General features: G+C 40.7%; 4 protein-coding genes across 8 annotated transcripts; 3 read left to right on the top strand and 1 right to left on the bottom strand.

Annotated features, from left to right (window-relative positions):
* Nucleotides 1–1199: 1199 nt before the first annotated feature.
* Nucleotides 1200–5595, top strand: RB195_004053 (uncharacterized protein; the record flags this gene model as incomplete). Of its 2 annotated transcripts, none has more annotated exons than XM_064178221.1 (10): nt 1200–1319; nt 1377–1487; nt 2586–2705; nt 3633–3746; nt 4167–4279; nt 4552–4639; nt 4740–4829; nt 5121–5186; nt 5256–5375; nt 5497–5595. In XM_064178221.1, 10 exons carry the CDS (start codon nt 1200–1202, stop codon nt 5593–5595), a joined length of 1041 nt encoding a protein of 346 aa, XP_064033008.1. The 2 variants fall into 2 exon arrangements, with proteins under 2 accessions (XP_064033008.1, XP_013292941.1); XM_013437487.2 differs by having other exon boundaries at nt 1242–1319.
* Nucleotides 5596–5823: 228 nt separating this feature from the next.
* Nucleotides 5824–6969, top strand: RB195_004052 (uncharacterized protein; the record flags this gene model as incomplete). 2 transcript variants are annotated; one of them, XM_064178204.1, is made up of 2 exons in its annotated part: nt 5824–6049; nt 6878–6969. In XM_064178204.1, the coding sequence occupies 2 exons, from the start codon at nt 5824–5826 to the stop codon at nt 6967–6969; spliced, it is 318 nt and encodes a 105-aa protein (XP_064033006.1). The 2 variants fall into 2 exon arrangements, with proteins under 2 accessions (XP_064033006.1, XP_064033007.1); XM_064178205.1 differs by lacking the exon at nt 6878–6969 and having other exon boundaries at nt 5824–6102.
* A 1515-nt stretch (nt 6970–8484) lies between these two features.
* On the bottom strand, nt 8485–15331 carry RB195_004051 (uncharacterized protein; the record flags this gene model as incomplete). Of its 2 annotated transcripts, XM_064178194.1 has the most annotated exons (12): nt 8485–8502; nt 8612–8629; nt 8670–8717; nt 9924–10043; nt 10371–10436; nt 10517–10606; nt 10750–10837; nt 11251–11363; nt 11431–11544; nt 11628–11747; nt 14100–14210; nt 15260–15331. In XM_064178194.1, the coding sequence occupies 12 exons, from the start codon at nt 15329–15331 to the stop codon at nt 8485–8487; spliced, it is 978 nt and encodes a 325-aa protein (XP_064033004.1). The 2 variants fall into 2 exon arrangements, with proteins under 2 accessions (XP_064033004.1, XP_064033005.1); XM_064178193.1 differs by lacking the exon at nt 8485–8502 and having other exon boundaries at nt 8613–8717.
* Nucleotides 15332–16084: 753 nt separating this feature from the next.
* RB195_004050 (uncharacterized protein) lies at nt 16085–22507 on the top strand (the record flags this gene model as incomplete). 2 transcript variants are annotated; one of them, XM_064178178.1, is made up of 7 exons in its annotated part: nt 16085–16201; nt 16992–17192; nt 17263–17362; nt 17902–18151; nt 20031–20166; nt 20222–20323; nt 22421–22507. In XM_064178178.1, the coding sequence occupies 7 exons, from the start codon at nt 16085–16087 to the stop codon at nt 22505–22507; spliced, it is 993 nt and encodes a 330-aa protein (XP_064033002.1). The 2 variants fall into 2 exon arrangements, with proteins under 2 accessions (XP_064033002.1, XP_064033003.1); XM_064178177.1 differs by lacking the exon at nt 16085–16201 and adding an exon at nt 16764–16841.
* Between the last annotated feature and the right edge of the window lie 827 nt (nt 22508–23334).

Below are 23334 nucleotides of genomic sequence, written 5' to 3'. Positions count from 1 at the left end.
AGAATTCCCTTAGTAGGGTGTTAAATTAGGTTTTAGATCAATTTTTTTTAAAAATTATTCTCAAATCAGGAGCTTATGTCCGTCCATATTTTTGTTCTTCGGCAGATCTCCACGTAGATGTCCCTATTTCCTTGGGAATGATTTTGTATGGCAAAATTCAATTGCACTTGATTATTCCAAGTGTGAAAGCATAGCATATTCAATGAACTGTCAGGAGAAAAGCTGTAAAAACTGTGGAGCACAGTTTTTACAGCTTTAATAATACCAACTTCTCAACAACTAATTTGAACGAGAATTGTCAAAATTGCAAGTATTTGAAAAAATACGCCTGGGCAGAGATCAGATCTTATAGTACTAGTGGTCTTAGTGGTAGGAGACTAAATTTAGTTTTGGTAATTTGCTAAAGAATTCAAGGGCGCTGTTCATCAACGCAAGAATAGCTCGCGTTTTCGAACCATACCTTCAGTGTTTTTGATAAGATAGAACATTAAACTTAATTTGATGAATTTAAGTGATTTAAACTTTAGTGAACAAGTGAAAGCACAAATAAATTTAGCTATACTTTAACGTAATTAATTCGATTTAAAAGATGAGGGCGATACGATGACTTCGTTTAGAACAGCTAGTCCAGAAATTTTGTTTGTTTGATGTTAATTTTGCGGTCGAGAAGTTGGCTTAGATACAAGTATGATTCACTTGAATGAATGATGCGTCATGAATTTGGTTGCCACTTGAGGGAGGCGAAACGAACACAACCTGAATCCGTTGTAGTGGAGAGTAGTGCAATTTCATGGACTTCACCGAATTCTTTCGAATGTTCTACGGAAGATTCTTGAAGAATTATGCCATGCCTATGCTCGATCTACTTCTCAGAAAGTGGCATGACTGTTTGACGTTTAAAAAATTCGTGTTTTCGTCTTCGCTGTACTTTTTATGTAGCATCTACTATCTAGAACTTGTTACTGAGTATGTAACGTTTCACTTGATTAGCATTTTCTTCGGGTGGTCTACACTTCGAATAGATCTGTTTCGAAATATTTTCGTAGGGAGCAGCTTGAGATTCTCGATTCTGCTTTGTTGAACACCATTCTTTTTCGGTTAACAGCCTGCGAGCTCATGGATTGAATCAAAAAATGATTATGGAGAAATCCTATCTAAACTAGTCACTTTTGTGGAATATTGCTGCACGCGACGAGAGGATGAGTTCATTCTTAGGTAAGCAACGCTCGAATGTGGCAGACATGAACAAGCCAGATCCTATGGAAGACATGCCAAAGGAGCGCGAGGATGTTATCCAGAGCAAGAAGGCCACATATGAGGTGAGCAGCACGTGCTGCTCTCTAGACCCTAACATCCCACATGATGACTTTTTATAGATTTTGGAAATACTTGGTAAGGGATCGTTTGGTGCAGTATTTCGAGTTCGGCGTTTAGAAGACGGAAAAGAATTGGCAATGAAATGTGAATCGTACAAAGTGAAAAAGCAGGTGCTAATTTAATCCCATTCGAAGAATGTTAGGGCTCATATCATGCTCTGTGATTTAAAAAGTAAAGTTTCTGGCGTTAATCAATCCGCTTGGGATGCGCCCCCACGTTCACTTCAATTCAGAATAGTTTGAGGTTTACGAACGTGTATCTGGCCTAAACAATGACTTGCGGTGGCTACCCGATGTGTCAAGTCAGTGCTTTTATCCTCCCAGACCAGTCTGGTACCAATTTATCGACCCCGGAGAGATGAAAGGCTTGGTGAGCACTAGGGCGGATTCGAACCTCCGATCGATCGTGCAGGAAGCGGAACCTCTAACCGCTACACCACACCCGTCCTCGCCCTGTGATTTACTTAAAACAAATATTTTTTGTATTTATACATAGACTAAAACAGACCTCTAACCTACTGCGCTGCACCCGCCCCCGCAAGTCATTGTATAGGCTAATGCGCGTTCCAAAACCCCAACGATTACGAATTCCAGTAAAAACGCGTTGGGCATCCAAATGGACTGATACGTCAGTGACTTTATCCTTTTTAATATCCTTTTGAATATTGCCTTTGGCAGAATTATTTTTCAAAAAAAGTATCCGGAAATCTTACTTCTTTTTTGGCGGTGAAACTACCTGGGACAGGATGCGCCCCTCCTGATTACTCCGGCGATTCTTTTCCTTCTTGATTTGAAAAAACACGCTTATTCGGTTAACGGTTGTCACTGTGCCTGCACGATCGGTCGGAGGTTCGAAACTGCACTAGCGCCAACCAAACTTTCCATTCTTCCGGGCCGACAAATTGGTATCAGACTTGTCTGGAAGGATTTTAAAGCACTAACCTCCCACATCGGCGAGCCCCCGGAAGTCATTGCATAGGCTAGTTACACGTTTGTAAAACTTAAACAATTCTGAACTGAAGCTAAGTTGGTGGAGCATTCCATGCGGATTGATTGGCGCCAGACACTTTACCCTTCATCCTTACGAAGAATACAAGAACTCAAAAAGTTCTTCATCATTGAAGTATTCATTTTTCTTAGGAGAACTGACTTGTAGAACAAATTGTAGAAATCATTCTAGAATCGCTCTTAGCCGTCTTATTATTTTAGATTTTGAGACATGAAGCGCGAGTACTCGAAGGGATGAGAAAGATTAACTCGGTTCACTTTATCAGTTACGAAGATCGGGGGAAAATAACGGGCAGATTTATGTTTGTTGTTATCAGGCTAGTAAGTAGTAAGCTCATTTCATACTTCTTCATACGTGTGTTTTTTCTTTTGTTTTCTTTTCCGTAGTTTTTGTAGAATGAACGAGATATGAAAGTACTTCAATTCAAAATGTTTGTCTAATCGACTAAGAAAGCTTAGGTCCTGTAATTACTTAACTGAAGAGTTCTAAAGAGTCGTACTGTGTAAGCTATAAGGGCCTTGCCAGACAGCTCTGGAAACATTTGCGCAACGGTTTTTGTCCAACTTAGATACTTTTGAAAAATAGTTTTGTTGTTTCCAGCACCACGAGAACCAATACCGGTAACGTCCAATTTTGTGACAAGTCTGTCACTGCCACCTTTACTGATTGTTGCATTGTTGCAGCTTTGTGAAAATCTGTAAGAATTTTTCTAGAGCGACGCGAGTCTTTCGCTTGGCTGATAACGTTTTATACATACCCATTCAGTCTTTGATCTGAATAAATAATATTTCGAACTTTACCTAAAGTGGACTCAGCGAGGGCGCTCGCTCCATTGCTCCTGGGGAGCCTCAACTACTTTGTTTCTGTCTGCATCTGTTTTGTAACTAAAGATGTTCCCAAGCACAATTGATATACTTTTTCGCTACCCGAACTTCACAAAGTCATCTGAAACGAACGATGTGATTATGAACGGTTGTCGTGATTTTTGCCTTTGTAACGAATGATAAATAATATATGCTCTCCTAACGACTTTATTCTAAAAGTGGTTAGTGTGATTATTTTCTTCTACGGTATGTATACTTAATAACAACACATACGAAACGTATTGCGCAAATATATATCTATAGAGTACAATTTAAGACTTTATTGAAGTTTAAGTTAATCATTTGTCTACAAATTTGTATTTTTCCCTTTATTTTTCCTTCTATTCGAATACATATTAAATCATAACGCATTTCAAAATTGAGGTTGGTAAAAACTTGTGGGATCTTCGCATGGAAAACCCTGAAAGGCGTTTCTCGATGGCTACTGGAATAAGGGCGGCAGAGCAAACATTATCAGGCATAAGAGATCTCCACATAGTAAGTACACCACAAACGAGTACTTTTCTCATGAACACCTTTTTTTAAAAACTATTTTTGCCTTGTAACTTGCTGCACATTAAAGTCCGGTCAAAACGACCCGAAGCTTGGTGCAATGGCGGGTGCGCTTGGAACTCAGCTGGGGAGCTAGAGGTTCGGATCGAGGTGGCTACTATGTAACAACAGCTTGTAGAAGCGGAACTTGTAATAGGAGTGGCTTTTAATTGAATTTCGAAAATATGGTGAAGTGGGAGGAAATCTTTCTGAACGCGATAAAGAAGTCCGTGAAAATTTTCCTCTTGTCTCCTTGGGCTATCGCATTGCACTCGATGTATTAAAAAAAAACTTTGAAATGCTATAAAGAAGCGATCTCTTGGAAAAAAAACTTTTGGAGGAATGGCGACAGTAATTTTTTTTCAGTGTGGGTACTTGCACCGAGATATAAAACCACCTAACTTTGCCATAGGACGAGAAGAAGATGGGAATCCGCACACCATATACATATTAGACTTTGGGCTTTGTCGGAAATACAGGTAGCTCTATATCTTATCTCTTTTTTATCCACTGACTTCTTTGTTTCTTTGTTTTTCAAAGTCAGCGGTCGTTGCGTAAATAACGCTAAAATTTGAAGAAAACAAAAACCACTTTGTTGACGTTCATCACCTTGACTCTCTTTTTCTCTGCATCGAGCGGGTGTCGGTGATTTCTTCGCCTGTCCCACACATGTTCGAGTTCCCCAGCGGTTCCTTGACTCAGTTCCCTTTTTCACAGAAAAAAGAGGTTTCATAGTTTTGTTTCCTTGCAGAACAGATGAAAAGGATCTGCGGTATATGCGGGAGAAGGCAGCGTTCCGTGGAACCACAAGATATGCTAGCATAGGGGCACTAGACATGGTTTCTTTTATCCCTACCTTTGTTATCCTTTGCTCAGCTGCTTCAATTTATGCGTACAGTTCATCGCATTTGCTTTAATTTATCCTTGAACTGTATTTAGAAAGATCAATGTCGAAAAGATGATGTGGAAGCATGGTGGTACATGGTTTTAGAGTGGATGATAGGACAGTTGCCCTGGAAACACTGCCGAGTGAATTTTTTCAAATAATTCTAGCTAATTTACTATAATTTATTTTATGAAAACATGGACACCACAGAAGAAACGTCGAAATCGTAAGGGTTTATAGTTCCTAGGTTATACATACGTTACAGTTGACAAATACTGGACAACAGTCCTAAGAAACTACCATTCCTTCTCAGCTGCTCTCGTTTCGCATCCTAATCCCAATCATGTAGTACATGCTACTAGATTGCTGCCGCCTTGCATCCTTTTTTTCCATCCATCATTTTTGAGTCCTCCGAAGGTTGAGATAGCATTCAGGGCGGCGATCGAGCTGAGGTGAAGCTGTACAAACAACAACTTCGTTTGGAAAAGAACTTAAAAAAGGTGATTATTTATGAAAGAGGTAGGATCCAGGATGAAGAAACTGTTATGCTATATGCATTTATGTATAAGGTTCTTAAACACACTCCTGAAGAATATATGGCGAATATAATTCTTTATATCGATACGCTCGAGTACAATTCTATACCAGATTATGATCATATAGCAGCACATCTCGAGGCGGCAATGCAAGTGGGTTTAAGGGATTCTGTTCCACTTTGGGGCTCTCTTCGGTGAGCAAAAAGTCAGACGCAGTTAAGCAGTTTTTTTTCGCTTGTAATGTAATTTGTGATGTAATTTTTCCTCTTTCCAGGCATATCACTTAAGCTACTCAGAACCTCTTGATTGGGATCTCATGACCGAATATAAAGGTCCTCGTTACGTGAAAAATCTCGATTACGAGCTGAAATGATCTAAAAGGTATGCGTAACTTTTCCCTTTCTATCACATCCAATACATTTCGTTAATTCCTTAGTGTTCATAAGCAACTGAATAATTGACTTTGATGCTTTTCAAAGAAGTAGATGATTAAGAGGTAGTTGGATAGCAGTGAAACAGAGCATTAGTAACACATGTCTGGAAGTTCCTGACACCTTTGAGCGCGTGACATCTTGGACAGGCTTATCTTTCTTTTCTCAAGATGCACGAGGAACCGTGGTCGCTGCCTTACCTACCTGCTCCATGCCTTGGATTTCGTTCCTCCTTCGTCGCGTCGCTGTTCACTGCGGCAAGGCAGCCACGAGGTCAACTGCCGAGTGAAAATCACGTTCATTCGCAATTATATCCTGGGCCATCTGCTCAAGATCATCGGGCGCTGATCAACTTAGTCCCAACTGTAACTGCAACATGGCTGTCATCTCATGTAGGTTTGCGCGCTGACTCAATGGAATCGTTTATCGAACCGCCGAACCTGTGGTGAACTGTACTGCTAACTGGCCAGTTGGAAAAAACCAAAATCAAGAAAACATCGATGTTCGTAGCTGAGGTTGACATTGACGCAGATGGTACGGATAAGAAGCCCACGTAAATCTAAGACTGGGTGAAATATGGTTCATTCTCGATTTGGAGCACCAGGAATAATGCTACCTTGTGACAACGAACTACATATAGGGCAAATTTAATTTATTTCAAGGTATGATTTCCTTGAGCTGCTCTGGACTTCAGATGTTAACTTTCTTCAAAAAAGGTAATTGTATCCTTCACATAAGTGTTTGATGTGCGAGAAGGAGGCATTGATGACACAATAAATGGGTATGCAGTCAGTTAGAAAACATACACAGTGAACCGTTTACTGTTGACAATATTCTTGTTTCATTGAAATCATTTTTTATCGCTATTTCATTTTGGCAACTGGTTGAACGAAACCTCGCATTGATGCCCACAGTCAAAGCAATCGTGCAGGTACAATTGGGTTCCGAAGCGTTTACAAGCGGATGGACCAAGCTAAAATTCCAGAAGTCAACGGGAAAAGTTAGGGCATGAAACATGTAAGCGGAGCAGTGACCCAGATTTACCATGTGTGTTGAGGAAAGTAGGGCACACCCGTTCAAGATTTCGACCTCCCAAAACGAGTTTCTGAGCGTAGATTTGAGAATGTTATCCCTATCATCCCATATTACTCTCTCATATGTTTTATCTTACATGTGTTCTCAAGAATGAAATCCACACAAACAACTAGTTAATCTTTGTTTCAGGATTTTATTCTATCCAATCCCAAGATAATAACTGCAAAGAATTGAATCTTCAACTACGTATTAAATATCTAGCAATTTCTGTGATTATGTAGGACTCTTGAATCGAAAACAAACCTACTTGAATAAAATAATCTGTTCAAATCGTCTGTTACTTGTTATATGTATACTTAGGTAGTAGTACAAAAAAGCAGTAATTTAGAAATAAGTTGATTGGGGTCTTTAGCTTTGATCTTTTGGGGGTGCCTTTAGAACAATAGTTGAAGTGGATACGTTGATCAGCAACGTTTTCAGGATAATTGATCAAAAATTAGAAATATGAAGTAGAAATATGAAATACTCGTATGTATCTCGAACTACTTATTCCAAACTGCAGCGTGTAAAAAGTTGGTTGAGTTTTAGATTCTAAATCTTAAGTCAACTGCTGGAAAGACTGTCAACAATAAGTGCACTAACAGAAAGCTCAAAATGTGGACATTTGCAATTGATGTTGGTTGCCATGTTGGTTATCAAAAATATCCCTTAAGGTCCTTCTGTTTGATGAGGAGATGTTCAGATTGTTCAGATAGCGAGTGCTCCCATTTCACATAAGGAGAAAGGCGATTTTGGAAATCCCGACTCACGAACTAATTTCTAAAAAAAACTCGAGTAGGATTCATTAAAAGAGCGCTATAATATTAACATCTATTTCGTGGAGGTAAACACTTATTAGCACACATCTTTTGTCGAAAGTTCTTGCTCACGGTACTGTCTTTCTCCTTCGAGCTCGCAATGAAAAGTTAAGAACGTTGAGACAGAAAAATGTCCTTTTGTCTTCTTGCTGAGCGGTTGAGGCTTATCAGCATAGTTGTATTTACAGTAGTAATCTGTTCACGTCGGAAATTTCTGTTTCTTTGAGTATTTTGGTAGGTCTTATAACGAGTACAATTCCCACAGCAGCATCGGTTGCGCGACTCTAGGAAAATGCACAGCATGAGCGAGTATAGCTACGTATGGATGGAAAATTCTCGATGTTTGATGAAGGTGTCATTTCTTCGGCAGTTTATGGTGTGCGCTTATTTCGATAAAGTTAACACGAATAACTACACTTTGTATTAATTCTTTTTATATGTTGTATTAAATCTGCAAATGAACCGCATATTTTCACTAACATCAGTTGCTAATATTTCCGATCGACGTCTTCTAACTTTCTATACCGGTAGATCTGCCATGGCGGTTCTCGGATTTTAAGTCATTTTAATCTGCGGTACAGATAAATGATGGTAGTGTTTTCATGAGGTTGGAAATCAGCATCACTCTTAACTCTCTCGTAAAAATGAGCATCTAGCCCAAGGTACAGCTAAATGCCTAGCAACTTTTTAACAACTTTAAACTCACTACCCTATAATAAGGTTACATCTGTAGTCAGGAGACGGAGAAATTACAGCGCTCTCCTATAAGAATATCTAAGATAATCCGTAGAAAGCAAAATTAAGTGAGCAAGTAGACAGTCAGGATTGTGATACAAGCCTTCAGTTCTCTTAGTTAGGTATCCTTCGTTTGTACACTCATTTATCTCAAAAACTTTATTATAATAAATGGGAGAAGCATGTTATATGATTATGTTGTTTTCATAGGCGCAGTACTCTCTAAATGAAGATTTCATCAGTGTAACAAGTAGAACGTGACTAAAAGTGATTCTATGAAAATTCGAAGAGCTCAGAAAAGTGAGAACAATAATATGCTCAGGATACCAACCTTATGCATGTCCCATTTCTGGTTCAACATTTTTCTCATATTTTGGTCCTTTGTAAACCGCCAAAAGGTCCCAGTCCGGAGGTGAGTCATAGTTAATGTAATGAGCCTGAATTTACTCAAATTCTATTTTAAAGAGATTCACTTATCTCGCATTTTTATTTTCACTTTTCCTCCCAATTATGACAAGATAGGGCGGTTGTAGTGTAGCGGTTAGAGGTTCCGCTTGCTGCACGATCAGTCGGAGGTTCGAATCCGCCATAGCGCTCATGAAGCTTTTCATCCCTCCGGGGTCGATAAATTGGTACCAGACTTGTCTGGGAGGATAAAAACACTGACTTGACACATCGGCTAGCCACCGCAAGTCATCGTATAGGCTAGTCACACGTTCGTGAACCTCAAACGATCCTGAATTCAAGTGAACGTGGTGGAGCATCCCAAGCGGATTGATTAACGCCAGAAACTTTATCCTTTTATCCTTTACGGCAAGATATTTTAATGCGGACGGTTAAAGACGGCGAAATATCTTCAGAAACGAACAATTATCCTTTCAGTAAATTGTTGCTTTTACGGAGGATTCAACCAGTTACTCAAGGACACTTCCCATCCAACTCTCCAGCCCAACTTCAGTGCAAGACGAAAAAAGATGCAAAACAATTCAACTGCATGTTCTCAAAGCAGATATGTACATGCACAGAAAGGGTGTACTGCGCTGCATGCTCGTGCCCTCATCGGACAATGTCGTCCTTCATCAATAGTCGGCATAATCGACTCCCAATACTTACTAGCCAAGCGGCCATCCTCAACAAAGGATCAACCCTAACAGTGAAATCGACCATGGGATCAGCATTAACAGTTGAAGTATCTGCTAAAGCTTTATTTATGGGAAGCCAGGAAGACAACAACAGATACCATGCCAACACCTGCGCTATGCGCCTACTCGTTCGAATTTACTCGGATAGCGTTTGGGGTTTCTGAACTCGCGTGTAGCCTTACAATGGTTGGCGGGGGCAGGCAGATGTGTCAAGTCACTGTTTTTGCCCTCGCAGACAAGTCTAGTACCAATTTATCAACCTTCGAGGAAATGAAAGCCTGGTTGGCGCTAGGACGGATTTGAACCTCCGATCAATCGTGCAGACACGGCTGAACCTCTTATCGACTGCGCTACCGTTCCTCGTTCAGTAAATAAGTAAATAAATTCATCAGTCCGGTCCTTAATTGTTGCAGACATGTAAGTATTGTAGGAAATTCTCGATACGAGTTCATTTTCCGAGACGGAAGCAATAGTTAACGCGAAACAATCTCTGGAACTTACCTTGATTGCTGCTGCTAACTGATCTGCAATGTGGTCGTAGTCAGGTATTGAGTTATAGTGCAGCGTGTCAAGATAGAGAATAATGTTGGTCATATATTCTTGTGGAGTGTTCTTCAAGAACTGAATATCACAATTACATCTACTGTCATTATATACTAGGAGTGTGTTTATCAAATCCGGAAGACCAAAAGTAAAGATATTTATCGGTTCTCGGTCCCGAACTTTGGCAATGAACTTCCGCATGTTAGAGAAAATATGAGCAGTTGGCAGATGTAAATTAATAGCTATTTCTGGAAATTCTAAAAATATTCAGGCTATTTTCAGAAATAGCTGCGAGCTGCATAATTTAATCAGTGGCCGTATCCACCAGTAAGCTTCTGTTCAGATTCAGGCTAGCTACGGATGCGGACGCTAATGGTCTTTTAAAAATGTTCGCCCCCTACTCACAACTTTTAGATTCGTCTTCACTCGCACTTGTTTCTTCATGTGTTTGATCTCTTCGAGCTGACTTGGCTAAAAAGGCACCACACGTTTTGTCAATAAACCAAAATTAAAGGCAGAACGAAATCTGCGGATAAGTTTTTTTTAGATACCTTTAGATCTTGCCAAGGTAGTTGACCAATCATTAGTTCTACGATCATGTACCACCATGATTCTAAGTCGTCTCTTCGCGACTGCTCCTTCTGGAATAACCGCTGTTTGTGGAATAATTGTTGTAGCTACGGATAGGTGAATGTTCACCTCGCCGTAACTAAAACAGTTAGAGTGAGGGTAGTTAATTCTTGAAATTTTATTCGGATGCTCGTCTATTGTGAAAAGTATTTACCATACTCAGAGCAGTGATACTCGCATATCGTGGTGTTCCACGAAAAGCAGCCTGATTGCGTTCCAAACGCAGATCCTTCCCTTCTACTCTAAAATTGTGCGGTGAATAGAAAGGAATGGTTTTCTTTTCAAGGACTGCAGCAGGAATTACTGTAGACTAAGAAGCTGGTTACACTATTCTCATTTTGCGATGCAGTTGCAATAGGAGTAGAGGGCTTGACGACGTTCATGGGGAAAATCAGATTACTTTGGATCAAGGGATTTCTCTAATTTGTTCATAAACGAGGGTGACTTTGCATTGTACAGAACTCTGTTCGGCACTGTTAGTGTCTGTTTGCATGAAGTTAAATCTAAACATAGGTGTGCTTGTGGATCTCAGCATGGAAAAGCCGAAAAACACCATCCGGATCACCCAGATTCAAACACATCCAGGGAAAATTTTACGGTGAAAACTGTCATAGCAGTCTCATTTGCGAAAAAGTCATTGTGCGAAATTGCTTACCTAAACTTACGGGCAAATTTGAAGTCAAGTATAAAAATGGTGTGAAAATTGTCATCTTCCTCCCTTCCCACTGCGAAATTGTCTGGCTTTATATCACGATGTATGTAACCACACTAAATAAAGAGGCATAAGAAAACAGTAAAGGTAGCTGAAAAATTTTCTCTTATTTCTGAGACGTACGATGTGCAGATCACGGATGCCAGACAATGTCTGTTCAGCAACTCTTATTCCAGTCCCCATGCTGAACTTCTTGCCCGGTAATTCTTGAAGCAAATCAAGCAAGTTCTTGCCGACCTAGATTTTGCGTTAAACCTTGATTTTTCACTTTTCTTGTAGCTTCAAACATAAAGGTCTCTAAGGTGTTTACGCTACCATACCAATTTAAGGATGACAAACAAAAATCTATCGTCCACTATTCCTCTATCTTCCAGTGTAAGGAAATGTGGGGAGACAAGAGTTCTGAGTGACTCCAACACCCTGGCTTCATGTCGAAGTGTCTGAAATGATGTTTAGTATGACTAGTATGATCAACAGAACGGTGGACTAATGTCTTCTTTAGCTTAGTTATTAATTTCTTTAACGAGGCAAGGAATCCCCATAATCCAAATATCATTTAATCGATCATTTAAGTCAAAGACAGTGCGGGAATTATGGAGACTGAGATTCGCTGTATTGAAATTTTGAGCAGTGGTAATGGCAAGTCAACTACCATCAACCACTGTAAAAGGTCTTTATGCTAGTGACGTTATAAATAAGGTTGCGTGTGTATTTTTATAAACCCGTACACCTTTTATGGTTCCAGAGTTTGTTACTCATACATTCATGACCATCCGTCGATGTATTCACCGTAGTGAGTATATTGAGTGCCTCTCACAACGTCCCATCTTCCTGGGACGACCACTGCTCCCTGTTACCAGAAGTTCAGAGACTCAGAAAGACCAGTTAAAGGACGGATTTGTGATTCGTGAAAGAATGGAACAGTTTTTGCTCTAGGGAATGTTTAAAGGCTCTGAACAAGTGGTAGTATGGGGCGACGTCTGGAAAATAGTTATGGGAAACCGTTTTCCAAGCCGAATCCCAAGAGGACGACTGGTTTGAGCGACATGCGGCCGCACATTGTCGTGGAGGAGCTGAACAGCGGCAAGTTTTGCATTGTTTTCTCAGATGGCTGCGGGAACTCCATCTTGCGAACTGCCACCTGTAGACTTTGGCTGTCTGTGCTGCTTTCGGGCAAAGATCCCCACACAGCATTTGCCGCGTGTCCCTGCAGGAGCCTTCCAAGAGAACCTTCGTCGGCGTTGATTCGCTTGTAGCTGCTGCAGTTGGATAACGCCTCGAGAGAGCTAGTAGGTGCGCGCACACGGTAGAGGACTATAAAAATAGAAAAATAGAAAACTCAGCTAAACTACAGTAGGAATGGATGCTTTTTCGTGGATGGAAGCCCAATTTGGGCAGACGGGTACTCTCTTCGTGTTTTCTCAGTAGGTTAGCCAGGTTGACCAGAGGTATCTGGTCGTTCACTGATCCCTTCCTATCATGCGGAACAGAACATTTCGGCTTCACTGCCGAAGTTTGATAAGCTTTCTCGTTAAAATGTTGGCTCACATGTTTGGGCGCATACTTCATTTCGAAATGCAGCAATATGCGGAGCACTTTTGTAGCGAGCAAACAGCCCTGGATTTTGGAGCAAACCAGTTTGCAAAACTTAGAGAAAACCAGTCAAAGCTAAGAATTTACAAAGCGAGGTGATTCAGTTGACTGTAGTAAGGTCACGACGACATGAAGAACGGTGCACTTGCGTATGCGGCTGCACTCGAAGCGGCGCAGCAGGAGGCGGTTGTTTTCTCTGTAGGTTAGCCAGGTTGACCAGAGGTAGTCGGTCGTTCACATTGCGAACTGCAGCGATAGATAGTGCTTGTAAGGGTCTCCTGGGGTTCTAGCTGCGACGCTCCATGGTTCCGCTTCGAGCGCGCCCGCTTGCGCAACTATACCTTGCTTCATGTCGTTCCTATTGTATGTTTGGGAAAGAGCATCAAATGATCTATGAGTATAGTCGGTCAATACGTCGTGAAACACAAGTGTAGTTGCGGTGCATTTGCGTACGTGCTCGAAACGGCGCCGTGGAGGCAGCATTTGGAACCAAGTTGGGACCGTCGCAAACTATAGCGATGGAAGGTACCAGCAAGGATTTCACCACGCTCCTAGCCACTACGCTCCACCGAAGCGCCTCGAAAGAAGCTGCGTACGCAATTGCGTACGTGCTTCATGTCGTTTTGACCCTACTATATACTTGGGAATTTGCTTCAGACTGCTAGGGTGGCCAACTAACTTTTCTATGTGGCACTGTCACGCTATTGCATGCTGTTGTATTGCTGGTATTTTTCTTTGTGAATCAATAACTCTAAGAGGCTAATAGTGACTAGGTTGTGACTAAATGTAAACTTGATCCTGTTGCGTATCTCATCTGCTAAAGTGAGATATCATGCTACCCTGCACACAACCAAGGTGCTACATATTGCTGAATGTCATATCTCCGGAGCCAACGGTTTCAAATTGCAAATTGTTCCCCGATATCACTTCTCGAAACTCTGTCTTCTGGCGGATTTGCACCGAAAGTGATGACACAGAATCACAGCTAATTCTCCTATTGAGAATGTGACATTTTGACGCTACCAGAAACGTTAATCTACATAGTTCCTTTAACTCCTCTGTCCTGTCGATGGATTCTATTTCTCAAATCCATCGGACTTCCTATCAACCTTGTCTGAATAATTTTGGTTGGTTTGCTCGGTTCAGGAGATTCAGCTGGAATAGGGACTTTAACGCATTGATGAACAATTTCAGCTTACCGGAGTTTTCACTTTCACGGATTCACATTTCATGGCCAAATGTTTCTTATCACTGAGTCGCAAAACATGATACACACTTCCGCATGTACTTTTTGAAATCACATCTTGAATCTAAAATTGTGAAGAATTCCTCTGTCCGATGCTTGTGGAACAGGTAATTTCTATTAGTTTCTTAGGTCTTCTTTTAGTGCTATGAAACACCCTCGGACATCTCAATTGAAATCAGAAATGTCTTGGCGCTCTTCTTCACTTAATTATAATCCTTTTTTAATTAATTATCGGGCCATGTTAGTAAGAAATTGAATCAACTTTCATAATTCATCTGGCGTCTCAAGATCGGTAAATTGTTTTCTTGTTTTTCTGAAGTTTTATTTGTTTTCATGCACCTCAAACAAACTCGGTGAAAAACCATTAAAAAGTCGATAGATAGTGGAGAGAATTTCACATCCTCAGTACTAATACTTGTGAACAACCACGGCTAATAACCCCACAGTGCAGTTTCGTGAGAGGTTTGTGAGAACGTTTGTTATCGGGGAAGACCATTTCATTCATAATACCGCCTTGTCTTCCATTTACCACGTTCCAGAGAAGCTGAACACTCAGGAAGTGGATTTGCAACACTTTGTGCATATGAGTTAACGTAAGACAAATGATCACGTGCGGCCTTTTCTGCCTTTCCTCTTTTCCTCCCGTTTCAATTTAGTCACCCGTTTGAGGTAGCTAACCGTTTACTTGTTGTTCCATAAGACTCATGAAAATAGTTCTTTCCTCTCCACACCTCCCCGCGTTAATACCAGGAACTCATGGCCACCGAGTGCGCAAGTTAATAAAAGATATTTTTGAGAAAATGCTGGAAGAGATCGGAGAGGTGCTGACTCAAAACGCGTCTCTCATTTCAATTTCTCGGTCAAATTCTCAAAGAATCTAAGTGCTAGCTACGAAAGGAACGACGAAAAACAACAATTCAGTAAAAAGACTAGATAGATCAAAATTAAGGGGTAGATAAAAGAGATATTTTCAAAAAAAAAACGTGCAACTTAGACAAATAGATCCAGACAGATACGCAGACAAAAAAGATCATTAGTTGCTCTCCAATTAATTCAGCATTAACACTTTGTATTAGATAGGTGCGGTGACAAACAAATTAAACGAAATGTTACTTCGTAGGTTGCCTTCTTGCTCTTGATAGCGTCCTCATTTTCCTTCGGCAAATCCACTAGTAAGTCACCCATTCTTTGGCGAAGCCGCCCAGTGAGATGCGAAACGAAAATGAAACATCTTTTGTGGTAATCTTGTTTTGCTGATGCGGTGAAATGATAAAAAAAATGTTTTTCAAAATTATCACTACTATGTAAGAAGCAGGAGTTAGTCACACTTTATTCAGCATCATACTGAGTGATTGAGCATAATGAGCACATTCTAAGCAAAATTCATTATGATTTGCCACGAAGATCTACGATAAATAAGAAATTGTATGTATTTCGATGTATCTGTTCCAACTAAAAATTTATAATCCTTCTCTAGAACTTAATCCTTCACAAAAATATCGATAAGTAAGGAGAAGTCGATTCATTCGTAAACATCAGAGATTGGAATGTTGGGATAAGCTAAAAATCTGTCATACCAATGGAAGGATTTTAAAATTAAGCAGGCTCATCTTAAATATGACTTATAATTAGTTCACGATCAAGGAGGAATACAGGTTTACCTATGTTTATCTAAGAATCTTACCATGAGATGTTCGTCTTTATACTCATAGCGTTAGCATAAACGCTTATGAATTTGTTTGCTTGTTCAGAACTATGACAATTGTGCTTGCAATGGGATTTTTCTACGCAACTTATGTCATGATTGCTTCAAAAAGCAATATTATCTTCCCAAGAACAAATCTCAACAATTTCCATTGAGAGAACCGTGAATAGAGCAATTGATTATAGCCGTTTCAGCTGTTCGAGGTGAAGCATGTGTTGAAGAAGAAACGCAGCATGTGCCTACCACATCAGGAAAACAATCAAACACTTCCTATGGAACAAAGCAGTTATGGAATAAACAAGTACGTATCATTCAAACTGTTGTTGATGGGTGCCCGGTTGGCCACTACAGTATGTTTTTCATATTCTGACGAACAATGCGTCGCTGTGACTTTTTTCAAATTTAGCTATCACGCACTTGAGGGTTTCTCAGTTCCTCACGAATAGACAGGGTTGGGGGTGAAGCTAATGAGTGCCATCACGCTCAATTCAACCCAATTATCCAGAAAAACAGTGTAGCAAAAGGGTTCCCGCCACCGGTACCTCTTCCCTCGCACACGTGGCACGACGATAAGTGCTTCGTAGGGAGTTTAGTGCGACAAGGCCGTTTGTAATGTCGTTTCTGGAGCTGATTAAGGGGAAATAAGAAGAGAAGAAGAAGTTTCCTTCCTTTCTTTGTTATTCGCGTCTCACTCGTGTTATTTGTTGAACATAGCTATAGAACTTAGTAAACTAATAAAATGATAACTGTTCAGTAAGCTGGTTCAAAGAGATTTCTGAGTAGCTTCGACTTCCAAAGGGGTGGTTTCCTTCCACATCTTTGGGATTTATGAAAAATAAATGTCAAAAATATGTAGGTATTATATAGAGCGGTAGTGCGGTTGCCAGAGGTGTCATCGTGACCGCGTGGTCGATGGCTCGAAACCGTCCTAAGCCGCCCAAACCTCTCACACCTGTGGTCGATGAATTGGTACCGAACTTGTTTGGGAGGGTAAGAAAAACTGACTTGGTACATCGGCGAACCCCAGCGAGTCACTGCGTAACCCATGCACGCAATCATAAACCTCAAACGATGCTGAATTACTACTGATTAGCACTAAAAACTTCTAGCCATGATACGGTAACAATGCTCATCATTAAGAATCGCAGCAGATTACAATTGAAAAATGAAAAGAGCCCATTTGGAAAAGAGACGGTACCGAACGTGGAGACCCCCTTCGATGCAGTGCTGATGGCTCCCCCCAAAGTCCATTTTATGGAGAGAAGCGAAGAAGCATCCGATTTCATCAGTGGTAAACATAAACAAAACAGCAAATTACGAACACCTGAAAAAACACAAAAGGTATGGAGATCTGCATTCAATCTGATGCAAATTACAAGTTGAGGATCTATTCAAAATTCACACTTTTCAGTCAGATAGTGGAGAAAAAAGAAATGACCAACAGAAGTCAGAAGTATACAATAAATCGTTAATAAATCCTCCAACGGGTGTTTTAGGGAACCCTGCTTCAGGTGAACTTAGTCAACCATCTGAGCACATTCTAAAAACGGTAACCAACCAATGGTTTCTCTCAGTGACTTATCACTGCAAATTTAAATTACTAGATTTCTGCAGTAATTCATTCTCCGAACTGATTTTTGAGATTTCGCATTTTTTATAAAATGCTGGGATGAAATTATTAGAGTGTTGACCGAACCAAAAGTCATTAAAATTCTGGAATATTTTTTTAACCCGAATCACTATCAACTGCAAATCTCGAGTATTCAACAATTTGATTAGCCATGAGAAAATATTCGAGTTGGTCGATAATTCGATCTTTCGATACGTTTGAGACTACGGGCACGACTTGACATTTTTGTAGTTCTTCCTTCTTTTCTTTCCTTTCCCTTATGATGTCATGCGACGATTTAGTGGAGATTCTGCCATGTATTAGTCTCTTAGGATGTAATCTTTGGTGGAATACGAGCAAAGTTAGCGTAGTGGGTTTGGAGGAGAGAGTTAATATCATTATAGGTTAATGAGTAGTTATCTTCGCCAGTTTTTTTTTCAGCAAAGATCCACAACTCTGTACCAGAGAGCAGGAAAACAGAATCATCAAAGAAGAGAGAAAAATTTAAGATGAAACGAAAACTGCGAGCTAGAAAAACAAACGAAGGAAAGACGACAGCGCCAGCAGCGAAGGAAGAAATTAAGGACAAAGCTTTAGCTTCGAAGAAGACGGAAAGGACAGAATCCTCGAGCGACGTAAAAGTGCTTTCGAAGACCACGAAGGGTGGGAAGGAGCGCAGTTGCAACAAATCGTTCGTTTTCTTTTGCAATATTCAATATACCAGTTTGATCTTCCGGCTGACGCTGGATTTTCAGGCTTTTTGCGGGGTTCGCACTTATCAAATAGTGAGTAGAAGTATGAAAAGGTCGCAGTGAGCAGATATTCCTACTAAAAATCTCCTATGCGCTGCAATGAAAACATTGTTTCAAATTGATTTCACAACTCCATCTAGTGGATTCCACATTTTTGATGTCCCGTTTGAAATCTCGCATAAGGATTTGCTCTTGTCCTTTTCAGTCCGCGCTGACTTTTGGTAAAATTATCACTAATACCATGCTAATAAAGATAAGTGGTTTATGTCAGAGAAACAGCGCTCATCTAACTATTGCGTGGGCACCTGTAAACGTCTTTGTGTCTTATACAGTTGGATAAAAACGACGTAAAGTCCGGCACGGTAGCGCAAGCGTCTGCGCCCAGCGATGGCGCGATGGAGCCAGCGGTTGCGATCGAGCACTACGCTACACTACAACTACAACTACGACTACAAAGACAATGTTTTTGTCCTCCCAGTCAGGAATGGTCCCAGTTTAACGCTGGAGAAATGGAAGACTTGGTCGGCCTATGGCGATTCCAAGCACCGACTGTGCCGTCACAGCGAAACCTCCTGCCACCGCGGTGTATCTATCCAAACCGCTCATTTTATTGCTATAAAATTTTGTTTTTCCCGGACAATGACCTTCAATTAATAAAATCTTGAGAGGGTGGGAATTCTGGAAAGAAATTCATCTAATTATCTCAAAAAATTATAATACTTTGGCCGCCTTACCATTGTCAGTTCTCTGTGCAGAGAATAACGGTTGACGTGATTTGTTTCTTACTGATTTCCGCCCAGAATGGGTATTTAACAAATGCTGAACTGCTTAGAGGGCTTTAAACACACCTTCTCATCACCTCCAGGGATGTCACCGTTTACAAAGTGCTATGTAATCGCTGGGGTTTTGGAACTCGTCTTGGCCTATACAATGAATTGTGGAGGTCAGCCGAAAATCAAGTCAGTGTTTTTATCCTCCCAGACAGATCTAGCACCAATTTATTGACTCCGGTGGGACGAGAGGGTTTGTTTGCACCAGTGTGGTTCCGAAACATTGACCGTGTGGTTACAACGGAACTCTGACCGACTGCGCCACACCCATCCCTATTTCAGACATTGCGGAGAAAACAACACATGCGGAGAACAAAAAGGAAGGAGAAAAAGGAGAAGAAACGTGAAAGTAGACTCAGAAACACACTGTTGTAACTTAGTGGATGGAGCCCCTCAATAGTGAAAGTAGTTTGCTGCCCACGCAATCATTATCCTTCTCATTTAAGCCCGTTACACCACTTCTATCAGTGCATAGCTATATTGGAATAATGTTGCTTTAAGATTTCTCAATATAATATGCACTTTAATACAATATAATATACATAAATTCTCTCAATATATAATAATTAAATGGGATCTGGCTAAGCTCTCCAACCTTCTAGTCCTACTTTCTAAGGGTAGTAGATCTCAAAACCGTTGTCTTACAAGACGTCGCAAATAACCCTCTTGAGCTCCTCTTCGGCTGACAACTGCAACATTCGACTCGTATTCGATTGCAGCATAATATATTATTATATATTATATTTATTTATTTATGGTTGGCATGACCGCTCTAAAATGGTGTTCAAAGTAGCACCCTCATTTGTAAGGTCCCCATGTAAACTTAACTACGAAGTTAAATGTGTTAAAACTTCATAAGTGTTATTTTTAAGTCTCCTCACGAACATAAAATGAATTCAATTTGCTTCGAGTTTCTCACGATTCTTTTTTCTGAGAAAAAAAATAGGCTAGTTATTCTTGTTCATTAAAGATCTTCGAAAAATTTCAGGGAATCCTATCCCATCCTCGAAACAGCTTGTGAAGATCGTGCCTTGCTCACAGAAGCAGTTAACAGGCCACCTCCGAAAATCGACAATTTCTTTGAAATGGCGAACCCATTTGAAAATGAATATGATCTTTTGGATGTGGGTTGCTCTGGTATTTCATGTTCAACAAAAACAAAGGCAACTTCTTTTTCAGGTTTCAGATACGATTTTCGACATCGCAAACGATTTTCCGGACATCTGCCTCCCTTCCAAGTTGTTTGCGCGACATATTGAAGCGTTAGATGCTAAGAAACCGGTGAGAACGTTATGCCATTCAGTGGTTCTCACCACCGAAGAAAAAAACAGGGGCTACTGCTGCTGTACAGGCAGGAAGTTCGCTAGTGTTTAGTCGCAATCAGACCCACGCTAGGATGCTTCATCATAGGATACTTCATCATCATCTGAACCAAATTTGAGCTGATAGCAAATGGCTGACATTTTCCATTTACATAAGGTTACGTATGGTTGAAGTTTTATTCCATCATCCAATGTTTACTGGAAAAAGTTTTTTTTTCTGGACGAAATCAAGCAAGACGTACTTGCGATGCTCCTTGCGACCCACAGCGAAGTGTGTTCCTCCGCTCCAATAGATCGCATTTATGTCAAGAGAGACAGCTCGAAGCGGGAAGGATTTTCTTAGAACAGCTCGAATTCCTTAGAACTGCTTTGCGATTAAAGGCAGCATACCACGGAATTGACTTAGTGTGGAAGCCTCAGGCAAGATATAGCCTTCAACGTGTGCATTAAGAATATGAGCGTGGCCCCGCGGTTTCTTCTAATCGTCCTAAAAAACGGTGAGGGTACGGTAGAACGCGTCCCTTGTACGCTTTTCGGTCCCCTCGACAGCCTCACTGGACTCACTGATTTTACTTGAATAGCCGTGAGGAGACCCTACTAATCATCGACCGCTAGCACGCAAACGCGGTGCGTGCACAAGGGTGGCACGTTCCAGCTTACCTCGTAGGGATGTATCATGCCGCTTTTTTTTAAGGGAAAACTTGGTTTATATTCGTAATCTACAGCCGAAACTATTTTCTCCATAGGGTTTCCATGCTACACCAATTTGACCTTAAATGATTATCTTGTATTCTAATTTGATTCCCTACTTTTCTGGCTATAAAGGGAGAGGTGGTGCTTTTTAAGACATTGACATTTTTTCTTGAATGTCACTCAATTCGCATTTTAAGCAGACATCAACACGGAGATCTCTACTAGACTGACCTTCATTAGACTTAACACCGTCCGTTGCATTTTTTAAAGGCTGACCAATATAATAAAACAGTCGCATCCGATAATTTGTTAACTACTTGCTTGTATTTGCAAAAACGAGCTATCCAAATGCATTGCCGGACTAAACTCGGAAGTCAAGATTTGATCACATCTCAACCTTTCTGCAGACAATTCTAGGTATCTCGAACTTGAGTCAGAATGTCTTGCTCGCCAAGTCGGAAGGACTCGTATAAAAAGGGTTAACAATTATAATATTATAATAAAAAATATCATGTAATAATAATAATATAATAAAATTGAGTTCAGAGTTAATTTAGTCAGTTAGCTAGTTAATTAAGTTAGCTAATTCAGATAGAATTAAAACGAGTTATTAAGAATAATAAAGGAGCCAAGATCCAAGTTCTATATTCTAGGACAAGAAAAGCCATTGACGACAAAGTTCTACAGTAAAAACCTGCTAGAAAAAAATTTTCCAAACTTTGCGAATTTGTTCGAATATCTGATGAACTTCCTCCGTGATTTGATTGTTAAATATTTTATAAGCACGGGTAGCTTTTTCACATTGATATATAATCGGGTAAAAACGACAGAAAGCTCGGTGCAGTTGTGTAAACTGCGGCGCTCAAAGCAGTACGGCGGAGCGTAGGGCTCAAGATCGATGGGAGACTCCTGCTAGCACCACCCATCGCTACAGTTTCCGACGATCCCAACTCGGTCCCAACTGCTGCTTCCACCGCGGCGTTTCGAGGCGTACGCAAATGCACCGCGACGACACTCGTGATTCATGTCGTTTTGACCCGACTATATATTTGTACCGAAACGTAATATGTTATTACTGTATGGATGAGTGCAACAGGCATACAGGAGGGGAAGGGCACCGAAGCGCCTTGAGAGAAGCCGCGTACGCAATTCCGTACGTGTTTCATCATTTTGACTCCACTATGTGTAGGGCGGAGGAACTTGCCTTGCTGGGAACACGTTCTGGTATTTTGGGCATAAGTCCTTGCGAATGTAAATGTTTACCCTCGTTCCGGCCTGTGAAATTAAGTGCAACCAGAATCATCAATGTGGATATTCTTTACCATCATTATCATATAATTTACACATTATTCGATATTTCTAGAAAAAAGGAATATCACGTGAAAGTATAATCGAGAAAAGTGCTGTGGGACCACGTCCAGAATCGAAGAAAGATCAACCAGTGAAATGAATTCATGATGTGATACTTATAAGGACTTACATATGTGATTACGTGTCATCAACTTAAATAAACATAAACATAACATGGAAATAAACATTAACATAACATAACATAAACAAATGGGATTCATAATAATGTCATGTAATAATGGGGTTCGTCTCTAAGGTGTGCGAAGTGTGCGAGTGTGAAACGAAATTCCATAGAGCAGAGAGACAGGTCGAAAGGTGTCCAATAGGTGCGCCGGCGCCAAAAAGTGATTAAAAAAAGGAGTGAAACAAGTCCAGAGAGACCGAATTGAATTGAGTTGGCGCCGGAAACAGGTAGAATGGGATGAGGCGGGTCCCAAAGCGTAGAATTGGCGCGCCGACATCGAAAGCACTAAGGCTGCCCGCACAGCCGCGCGGGCGCGCGGTTTGGCGGTTCTGTGGTTTTGGCGGTTATTGACTATTTACAACAGTGCGCTCAATAACCATCAAACCACAGAGCCGCCAAACCGCGCACCCCCGCGGCTCTGAAGACGCCAAAATGTGGTTACGGTGGCGGCACGGCGGGATAAATCATCTTGTCACAAAGATTGGAATCACCACGCAATAATTCCAAGAGGAATTGTCAAAAAAAGAATAGGAAGTTGTCAGCTGTTTCATAGTCGTAATAACTGCATATGTCCCATTTCACCCTTATGCACTCCTCCGCACGTCTACTCTCTTGCACGCTTGCCTCATCAGGTTGGTAACACTTTTCAAGAAGTTGGAAACATTCACGCAAACACTTGTCTAAATGACACCTAACACTTAACGGTGATCAGACGTAGAACCTTATCTTTGTCAGTATGACAA

Source organism: Necator americanus, chromosome I (assembly GCF_031761385.1).
Source record: "Necator americanus strain Aroian chromosome I, whole genome shotgun sequence".
NCBI classification, from domain to species: domain Eukaryota; kingdom Metazoa; phylum Nematoda; class Chromadorea; order Rhabditida; family Ancylostomatidae; genus Necator; species Necator americanus.
The sequence above is the reverse complement of the archived record's forward strand: the minus strand, read 5'-3'. Positions and strand labels throughout refer to the sequence as shown.